The sequence below is a fragment of the Trachemys scripta genome, chromosome 6 (genome assembly GCF_013100865.1).
Source record: "Trachemys scripta elegans isolate TJP31775 chromosome 6, CAS_Tse_1.0, whole genome shotgun sequence".
Lineage (NCBI taxonomy): Eukaryota > Metazoa > Chordata > Testudines > Emydidae > Trachemys > Trachemys scripta.
This window is the reverse complement of record NC_048303.1, coordinates 85,823,643-85,834,427: the sequence shown is the minus strand read 5'-3', so window position 1 is coordinate 85,834,427 and position 10,785 is coordinate 85,823,643. Positions and strand designations below refer to the sequence as shown.

Sequence of the window (10,785 nt, the reverse complement as noted above, 5' to 3'; positions counted from 1 at the left end):
AGTGTGATGTCATCGCTGCGCGCCGGGCAGGTTGAGGTGCGTGATGACGGAGGGGGAGCGTTTCCGGAAGGGCTGCCCGGACGGGTTTGTGCAGGACTTCAGGCGCTTCCGCCTCGAGTCGGCACAATGAAGAGGGAGCAATAACCGGAAGAGCCGAGGGTGAGCGTCGTTCCCGGGGCTGCAGCTCTGCTCGAGCCCTTCCCACGACCCCTCCGCGGCTGTTGGGCTCCCGAGCGCGCGAGCCTGACCCCCCCCCCCCCCCCCGGCGGTGACCGCGGAGCAGCTTCCCCGCCCCCTGGCCTTATGTCCCTACTCCCCCTCCCCCCTGCGGCCCGGCCTGTCTCGCTGCCCCGCGGCTCCTGGCACTCCCCGGGGAACCCCGTGCCGGGGCAGGCACGGGAGCAGGGGCTGGGCCCCTGAGTTCCTGCTAACCCCTCGTCCCCCGTTGCTGGCCCGGCCTCTCGACCCTAGCGGGCGGTAGTTGTGCGCTGCGGGGACCGGCTCCCCGGGGGCGGCGGGCTCCCCTCGCTGCCGGCCCGGTGAGGTGGCCTCACGGGTCGGCAGTTCGCAGCGCGAGTGTCTGGGCCAGGGCCGCCCGCTGCGAGCGGGGCTGGCGTATCCGCTGGCCTTGCTGGAGCCCGTCAGGTTCTGCGGGGGCGGGGAGGATGGAGAACGCGGGCGTGCCCTGCCAGGAAGGCAGCAGCGGCTTGACAGCTCAGCCTCGTGATTCCTGCCTAAGTGTAGGGCAAACCCCTCCTGTACTTTGACTCTCAGCTTCCTCCTGTGTGTGGTGCATTTCATAATCTCCCCTGGTTGGATGTGTATTTGGGTTTTTCTGGGACAACTATAAAACATGTTGCTAGATCACTAATATATAGTTGTATGGCTGATTCTTTGTTAATCTAAGGAGTGTGTGGAAAGTTATTTTGAAGGGTGTAAAACTCTCTTTTTAGCCAGTAGCCTGGAGCAATTGTGGAGCGCCACAACACTGTGTAATCATGGATTTAGTATCAGTACATCCATCTAGGTATTCACCTAATTTATTATGTTTTAATTTTAAGTGCAACATCTGTGTGGTTTAGACCACTTCATTTGAAAATAACCTATTTTATTTATAGAAAAGTTCATAAAATATATGAGAGAGAGAGAGAATTCAAGACTTTGTGTCAGATGTACACAGGTATTTAGGTACCTAAAGATGCAGGTGTAGGGCCTAGTAGGATTTATGAAAGCATTTCAGCAGGTTAGTCACTGAAGTCCCAATTAGGAAGCTAACTCACTCAGGGTACATCTGCACTGTGATAAAAGACCCATAGCATGGCCACAGCTGCTTTTGCAGCTCAGCCTGCAAGGGTATGAAATTGCAGTGTTCACAAGCGGGAGGGGGGCCTCAGAGCTCAGGTTCCAGCCTGGACATCTATACTGAAATTTTTAGCCCTGCGATCTAAACTCTGCAAGCCTGAGTTAGCTGACCTAGGGTCTGAGAGTTAGTGCCTCAGGTTTTTTTTATTGCAGTGTAGACATAAGGTTGGGTGCCTCATTGGATTTTTCAAAAGTGCCTGTCTTCATCTTTAGGTGTCTATATATATATCTTTGTACATTTAGCCTTTTCTTCCTCTATGTGTGTGCTGCTGTATCTAAATCTAATAATTTTCAGTTGGGTGACATGTTTTGTTTACTCATCCCTGGGTTTAGCCCTTCAAAATGTTGTCTTAAATTTGAGTTAAAGCCTGGGGGTGGGGGGAGATTGATGACAGGCACAGCTCAGTTTCAAATTAAATTAGTAGTATTGGTTTGATACAGAATAAAGAAATACAGTAAAAAGAAAATGCAAATACTTGACATTTAGTGATATAGATCTTGTTTGTGGATTTATCACCAAAAGCAAAAGGGGGGGGGGGTTGGAGAAGGGTGGATAGGTCAAAACAACAAAGTTGATTGCTAATTTGAAAAAAACATTTTGTTTCAAAACGAATGTTGAAATAAAATGTTTCATCAAATTTATTTTTTGATTAAAACTATTTACCATATTTGCAAATAGTTTTGGTGCCCTGATATATTCATATTTTGGTAAATTTACCACTTGTTGGGGGAAAGAAATTGCCCAGCTCTAGTCTTTATACGATGTGCAAGGTGTACTGAGGAAAACCATGAGTTACTCATTTGCTAAACCTGTTACATTTTTATTCCTCTTTAATCTGTTGTTAAACAGTTGATTATTTAAAACTACCACCTTCTTTTTTTCCAGGTGCAAATTATTATATTGAAAGTCAATTATAATGGGAGATGCTGCAAAAACTTGCTTTGCCAAAAGAAAAAAGGAGAGGGGAGTTCTAGATGAAGAGGAATTGAAGAGGAACCCTTTACAACAGGACTATCACCCCATGGAGGATTATGGACATGGCAAAAAAATAGATATGGGCTTTCCGAAGAAAAAGGGATCACAAGGTCACTGTGGAAACAGTCCCAGAAAAGGACCACATAGTATTCTGAGTAGCTCAAATTCTTTTAAAAACATGGGTCACAACCAAGGGGTAAGGATAAATGATACCCAAAAAGACCAAATTAAGAAATGGATATCCGATGACCATCGTGGCAATTCAGACAGCTGGAGAGAGTACAAATCTACAGTTGGGATTCCTGTGCTTAACAGGACAAGAAAAGACTCTTTTCATGAGGTAGAAGGTGCAGGAAGCAGAAATGTCAGAAGACAGCTTCAGAAAGACTTAAATGAAGAAATGTCAGACACACAGAAAGGAAACTCTGGTAATGAACACATTTTTTTACATAGTTTTTAAAGTAAAATCGATTACTGTGTGCGTGTCCGGAAAGTACAACTTTAAGGTTCACTGTTAATGCAAAAAACTAAATAAAACCATTTCTGTTCCTTAACACTTCTATCTTGCAAAGTACCGACTGTACTCAATGGCAGCTTTTTAAGCAATATTGTTACAATATTTGATACAAAGATTGTTTTTATAAACTGGTAGTACTGTGAAACCATCTTGTTGGTTTGATAAGTTAATCACTTTATAAACTTTAGACAAGTATATAATAACAGCAAGTGTGATGTCCCAGTCTGCAACTTTAATATTCTGCATTTTTCCAAGCTACAGCTCGATATAAATCTCTCCAATCTTTAGGCAGTGTTGAAGAAGTTGCACAAGTGATTGACATTACTTGCTGCAAGACCATATGGTAAACTTACACACAACTTGTTCTATAAATTAGCTAAAAAAAGTGAAAAGGAAATGGGAATAAGGCAACATGGAAAATAGCTAACTTAATGTTATCTTCTCATGCAGGTAACTTCTATACATGTTTCAGTCTGTAACTTTAAAATAAAACTATAAAAGTCTTACACTATTGTGTAAAATAGGAAGTTGTCATGGGGGGGGAGGGGGCTTATTCTGATTTGAATAGGAACTTTTCCTCTGTGAGGAGAGAAGAATAAGATCCACACTATAGAGACACATTCACCAATCTTGTCATAAAGCGTCCTGATAGCAAACTGACTTTCAAGTAGAGAAGTACTAAATTGATGGTGAGACACTGTAAACCACATGCTTAGAAATGTTTTAGTTTTTTAAAAAGAACAATGAGTGATTGACTTGTCTCTATTCTTCCCCTGCTGCCCCTCCTCACCCCAAAAAGGGCGAGGAGTGTATTTTTTTTTCCTTTTGCTAAACCTTGTAAAGTTTAACTATGCTGACGGCTGCTATCTAGATGTTGTCTTTTGTTAAACTTCCTTGAGAACAAATGGATATAAACTGGCCAACGGGAAGTTTAGGCTTGAAATTAGACGAAGGTTTCTAACCATCAGAGGGGTGAAGTTCTGGAACAGCTTTCCGAGGGAAACAGTGGGGGCAAAAGACCTCTCTGGCTTTAAGATTAAGCTTGATAAGTTTATGGAGGGGATGGTTTGATGGGATAACGTGATTTTAGTCAATAGGTCAATAACATGCCATCGCTGGTAATTAGTAACAATGGTCAATGATGGGATATTAAAAGTTACTACAGAGAACTTTTTCCAGAGGGTCTGGCTGGAGAATCTTGCCCGCATGCTCGGGGTTCAGCTGATCGCCATATTTGGGGTTGGGAAGGAATTTTCCTCCAGGGTAGATTGGCAGAGGACCTGGAGGTTTTTCACCTTCCTCCGCAGCATGGGGCAGGGGTCGCTTGCTGGGCAGGGGTCGCTTGCTGGAGGATTCTCTGCGACTTGAAGTCTTTAAATCATGATTTGGGGACTTCAACAGCTGAGTCAAGGGAGAGAATTATTCCAGGAGTGGGTGGGTCAGCTTTTGTGGCCTGCATCATGAGGGAGGTCAGACTAGATGATCATAATGGTCCTTTCTGACCTTAAAGTCTATGAGTCTATGTAAAGATTTGCAGTGCCATTGCACAGTGCTAGCGAGTGAGAACTAGAATAGCTTGATAAAAGGGGAATTTTGTTAAATTGATATATGATAGCATTTTGTGTCTGGAGATATAAATGAGGTGACTGGCAATATTAGAACATGAGAATGGCCATACTGGGTCAAACCAATGGTTTATCTAGCCCAGGATCCTGTCTTCCAATAAGTGGCCGGTAACCAGGTGCTACAGAGGGAATGAACAGAACAGGGCTATTATTGAGTGATCCATCCTCTGTCCTTCAGTCCCAGCTTCTGGCAGTGAGAAGTTTATGGACCCCTGGAGTTGTCCCTGACCATTTTTGCTAATGGCCATTGATGGACCTATTCTCCTAATTCTTTTTGGAACCCAGTTATACTCTTGGCCTTTGCAACATCCTCTGACAAATTCCACAGGCTGACTGTGCGTTGTGAGAAGAAATACTTCCTTATGTTGTTTTAAACCTGCTGCCTTATTTTCATCGTGTGACCTCTAGTTCTTGTGGTATGTGAAGGGGTAAATAAGACTTCCTAATTCACTTTCTTCACGCCATTCATGGCTTTATATATTTATATCCTCACTTAGTACTTCAGTATAGGCAAGATTAAAGATGATGAATACAGGTATTGAGAGGGTTTAATGAGGTATTGGTAAGAGAGAAATGGAACAGTAATGGAAGAACTAAAGAGAGAAAATATGGAGGAAAATGAGAAGTGAGGAAGAAATAAAGGCCATTTGACATTTAGCAGGATGATTAGGAACATTAATACAGAAAAGGTCAAAAGAGAATTCTTTGAGTTGTTGAGGTTGTGTGTGGGAGGGAGAAGGGGTGTCATTTTTGTTTCTTCATTTAAATTGGATATTTGTCTTCTGTCCTTCAACTGAAACTGTCTTCCAAATATTTCAAGAAAAATCATACTTATACCATAAAACAAATGCATAAATCAGGGGTTCTCAAACTGGGGGTTGTGACCCCACTGGGGGTCACAAGGTGGTTACAAGGGGGTCACGAGCTGTCAGCTCAGTGGGGCTGACATCCCCAAACCCCCATTAAATTACCTCCCCCCATTTTTAATTTATAGGGAGGGGTCACAGTTAGAGGCTTGCTGTGTAAAAGGGGTAACCAGTACAAAAAGTTTGAAAACCACTGGCATAAATAATCTGTAATAAATTGTTTCCTGTATGAAAGCTTTAAATATGGTACTCTACGGTTAGATAACTTTAAACACTAGTTGACAACTGTCCACCCTGAGGTAGACTTGGCTTTGACTCTCAGTCCCTGTGGCACACTTTAGCTGTGTCTACACTTAAAATGTGGCAGTGGCACAGCTACAGCACTTCAGTGTAGACACTTGCTGCAGCGATGGGAGGGGTTCTCACATCTCTGTTGTTAATCCACCTCTCTGAGAGGCAGTAGCTAGGTCAAGAGAAGAATTCTTCCATTGACCTACCGCTGTCTACTCCAGGGGTTAGGTCAGCATAGCCACATCTCCCAGGGGTGTGGATTTTTCACACTCCTGAGAGACGTAGCTATGCCGATCTAAGTTTCCAGCGTAGATCAGCCCTTAGTTGTCCTTAAGTTTTTATTACATCTCCCCATCCCTTCAACTCCTTCACTCAGTCAACTGCCATAGAACCTCTGGCTCCCATGTTCCGTCTGGTAGCTGCTTAAGCACCGTCTCTGTCTTTTACTAGAGGCGCTGTTGTTTGCCTCATTGCGGCTGGTTAAGCAGAACTGAACTGAGGGCAACCCGTAATGAATAAGTGAACCAGGTTTCAAGATTGAAGCTTAATCTAGGGCACTAAGGGTATGTCTGTACTGCCAAAGAAATCCTGCAGCAGCAAGTCTCAGAGCCCAGGTCAATTGATCTGTTGCTACGGGGCTAAAAATAGCAGTGTAGATGTTCCCACTGAGGCTGGAGCCTGGGCTCTGAAACCCAGCAAGGCGGTGGATTACAGAACCTGGGTTCCAGGCCAAGCAAGAACATCTACATTGCTCTTTTTAGCCCCATAGTGTGAGCTTGTGTCAGTTGCCCTGGGCTTTGAGACTGGCTGTTTTTTTGCAGTGTAGGTGTACCCTGAGCCTTTTGGTGGCTTCTTATGGAAATTCATAGCTAATATTTGTAAGCTTATATCCTCCTGTACTTGACCGATACTGAATGAGCATACAAATTTAAATATACCAGTTAAGTGGGACTATGCAGATCAAGTCACTGTATTAGATTTTCTATTCATTAAGCAGTAATTTCAGACCAAGTGTTAAGAGGATAGAATATTCAGATTGTGAGAGATTTGGTGGTGTAAGCTTTTTTGTTTCATTTTTAAGAACTAAAGGAAAGCTGATACAGTGAGGACATGGGATGAGTTGCTTCTTATACTCTGTTTAAATACTTAGTTTACCATTTAGTTGGTCTCAACCAATATTATAGCTATCAACTAATGATAGGAGTTTTTACTCACTTTGCATATTGTTTTATAAATAGCTATTTCAGTGCTCATAAAAATTAGTATTAACTTATGATGAGCAGCAGAATTCCATGCATTGTCACTTGTTTGATATCCAAATTTTATTAATCAGAGCATTTATATTGATCATGGAGAGGGAGAGTTCTGTAAGAGCATAACAACAGGACTATTGCAGAGCTCAAATGTTTTACTGACATTAGCTAAAGAGTCAGTATGAAAGAATGGCAGGGAGGGGGTGACACCGAGTAAGTCAAAGTGGGGAAAAGTCAGTTAGAGTTCCTTCTCTACCTTTTTGCTTTCTAGCAGAGTACTATCTGGGCCTAGACCCTGCTTGCTCATTCCCTTTTACTATCTGCTTCTGGCTGGTAGGTACCAGATAAATTTGAAGGACACCTCACTAGCCTGCTGCTGGTAGGGAGAAAACGCACACTCTACCCAGCCTTGTTGCAGCTATGTGGAGATGGGGGTCTCTGCTCCTCTAGCCTTACTCCAACCTCTTGTCTGCTGCAAGAATGGTGGGTTGTGTGGGTCTGCTTTTGGGTGTTGAGTTATACTTGCAGCCTCTGGTCATAGCTTTCTCTAAATGGCAGCTGAGTGAAATTTACATTATTCTTGTCAGTTACGCTGCTGCCCACAGGGTTCTGAACAGTAGCATTAAAGCTACATACATGGTGGTAAAGTAGGACTCCCAAAAGGATTAGAAACTTAAGATTTTATTGTTTTAAAGTTGAGCAGAAACTGATTGTTTAGACCGCTTGCTTCCTAGGAATATTTCCTACTTGCTATTGGCACGAGGGTGGTTAGATTTTTCCAAGTTTTTACTTATTTATTGGCTATTGAGAGGCTTCTAAACAAATCTCGCATTGGTGAATTCTTAGAGTAGCTGGAACTATTGTTAATTTTGAAACTGTGATTCACATGCTCTTTAGCAGTGTGTAAAAGTCTTCTGGCCCCTCTCCCATCACTTTCTGCAGGATTTTAAGTTAAAAAAAAAAAAAAAGTTTTTAGCCCATGATGTAAACAGATGCAGTATTATCTTCCTCAGTTTGCAGGGAGAGGGCTCTGTTGCTGGTAGCTTTGCCAAGCTATAGAAGAGTGACACTAACAAGGCTGTGATCAGTTTCATGGCTGCCTGTCAGAACCTTGAGATCCAGAGTTTGAAAACTCCCTTGAACCGAATAAATAGATATTTTGACCAGGTGAGTGGACTGAGTCAAGCTAGAGAGCTACTGGCTTGTTTTCTTGAGAGGGAAGAGAAGAAAGGTGGCCACTAAGCTGCTGTTGACTTCACAGGCTCTGAAGCCTAAGGAGTGGAGTGGGTTTCAGAGCCCAAGCTCCAGCCTGAGCCACAACTTCAAAGTGCTGTCTACACAGGTAGATTTTAGAACACTAGTGTGAGTCCTGCTAGCCCAAGTTTCAGAGTAGCAGCCGTGTTAGTCTGTATCCGCAAAAAGAACAGGAGTACTTGTGGCACCTTGGAGACTAACAAATTTATTAGAGCATAAGCTTTCGTGGACTACAGCCCACTTCTAATAAATTTGTTAGTCTCTAAGGTGCCACAAGTACTCCTGTTCTTTCTGCTAGGCCAAGATTGTCAATGTGGGCTGGGAGGTTTGCTTTTGCTTGATCCAAAATGCCGTGTAGACATATCCTTAGCCATTGGGTTAATTTGTCAATGAGCAGCAGTGAAATAAGTGTTTTTTATACTGCTTTTGGAGGAAAGCTATGAACAGCAGATGCGGGCACTGGATTTATTCACTTAGGAGGATTATCTTTAAAAAAAAAAAAAAAAAAAAAAAAAAGTGAGATGAGTAAAATACCAGAGACTTGTCTTTCCCAGCTATTGCAACAGATTGAAAGATATGGGTTCAAGGGCAACCTTCCTAAATATCAGAGCATGAATTCTCTTTCTGCTTGTTGGAGTTGGCTTCTAAAAATCAATACAGGAAAAATCTTAGGCGTGTGGAAGTATTTCAGAGTAAGAAAGATTTTCAAAAGCATTTGGAAGAGCCCATTGTTCCGGCAACTTTATTTAGGTGCCTAAACTAGAGGTGAGCTGCAATCCTGGTTCTCATTTGAAAATCTGGCCTGTAGTTACTCATTCCTGCTGGAGCCAAAGATCACTTGTTTTTTTTATTTGTACACTTTGGACCAGTGACTATCAGCATTTTTGCAACAGTAAAGCTGCTCACAAAGCATAGATAGTATATTTACACCTAGACTTCTGCCACAAGCTTAACTGTAAACACAACAAATTTATCATACTGTCTATTTTGCAAGACTTAGCTGTATTAAGTTGTACATCCATTTTTACACAAGTGGATTACTTTATTGAGGTGAAAAAGGGGCTTTGCTTCCCTTTTCTGAGTTGCTAAAAGGGATCACTATCTTGTTTTTAATTTGCTATTTTATTTGTCTCTAGACAATCATAGCCAATATACTGGTACAGTTGAACAGTGGGTGATACCACAAGAGGAATAAACTTGCATTTTTGGGTATAAAACAAATAATGTTGCCATAGTATCTTTACATGAGGGCTATACTTTACGTGGGAGTAAGGAAAGGGACTTCTGGGGGGAAATCTGCACTGTGTCTTATATACATGACACATGCACTTTTTACTACCTGGGTATAATTTAGGTATAGGGGTGCTAACCTTCATGTCATTTTCTTAGGTAGTTCAGTATTCTGAAGTATCAAAATTCCTATATTAAAATATTCAGGTTCAGAAGTGGGGACTCATCCAGTGTCAGTAATTCTGTAGGGATAGTATGTCATCTCATCTTAATCCCTTAGAACTTGTGAGTCTTAAACTGACCATAGAACCTGTTGCCATTGGCATTAACCAGTGTTGATCAAACAAGAATTTCTAAATAGCGTTACTGATTTTTTGTGGGTCAGACTGTTGGTTGATACTTCAGAGGTCATTCTCCAGTAGTCGGTAAAAGTCAAAACAAACATACCTTAGGATATAGTATGAATATGCACCACCGGGAAGTGGGAGGTATTGCAGTTGTCAGAGAAGATGCCTTGCACAGGACAGAAAAATCTTGTCTGCCTTATTTAGGGCATTAGTTTCACACTCATTCTGTTGTGTGCTCTGAAATGATGTTACAGTATATTTGTTCTGATGACTCTTTAAGAAATGAAGAAACATAGGAAACCAAGGAGATCAAGAAGGACCGGAAAAGAGGAGTATGATCAAGATGACTATATGGAAGGCCCGGTTATAGATGAGTCGATGCTATCAGTGAAGGAACTACTAGGGTTGCAGCAGGCTGAAGAGCGATTAAAGAGAGACTGCATTTACAGACTAAAGAAGGTGACAACACACTCTTTGTATATAGAGTATTTCCATATTTTATCACATAGGTTTTAATCTGTGAATTGAAGATCAAAGGCTTGCACTTTTACTGAAGAATTGCACTTTATTAAAGCTAACGGGTCTGTTAGCGATCCAATCCATAACATTTTAACAAAATGGGTGTTCAGTGGCTGGAAATGAATAAAAAGAGGATTAGTGTACCCTTGCTTTTGACTATATTTAGTATTATTAGAATTTCCAAGTATCTCTCTATGTAATATTCAAATAGCTTGGCCCTAAGAATGGGGTTTGGTAGGGTTGCCACTCGTCCAGTTTTACCCAGACAGTCTGGTTTTTGGCGTCTGTGTCCGGGTGCAATTTAGGGTTGCCAGGTGCCCAATTTTCGACCAGGAAGTCTGGTCGAAAAGGGGACCTGGCTATCCTAAATGGCATCTAAACCAAAAGTTTGGTTACCACAGGGTGGGGGGAGACACCAGGTCATGCTAGCCTCTGCTCAGCTGGGGCCACTTCCTACCTGCAGGCGGGCTCCTTGAGAGGATCCAGCAACTGACTGGGAGGAGGAGGAGAGGAGCGAGCAATGCTGATAAGGCCTGGGGGAGCAG

The 10,785-nt window shown here is 42.5% G+C and overlaps 1 protein-coding gene across 3 annotated transcripts in view; it reads left to right on the top strand.

Moving 5' to 3' along the window:
* Window positions 1-32: 32 nt before the first annotated feature.
* TUT7 (terminal uridylyl transferase 7) overlaps window positions 33-10,785 on the top strand; it is a 48,248-nt gene continuing 37,495 nt past the window's right edge. For 2 of the 3 annotated variants that reach the window (XM_034773641.1, XM_034773639.1), the window contains exons 1-3: window positions 33-159; window positions 2,249-2,766; window positions 10,002-10,180. In XM_034773641.1, the coding sequence (XP_034629532.1) occupies window positions 2,280-2,766; window positions 10,002-10,180 (666 nt within the window). In that variant the 5' untranslated portion in view covers window positions 33-159; window positions 2,249-2,279. Of the gene's footprint in view, window positions 160-953; window positions 1,028-2,248; window positions 2,767-10,001; window positions 10,181-10,785 lie in introns of all 3 variants that reach the window. The other variant, XM_034773640.1, reaches the window with a different exon arrangement.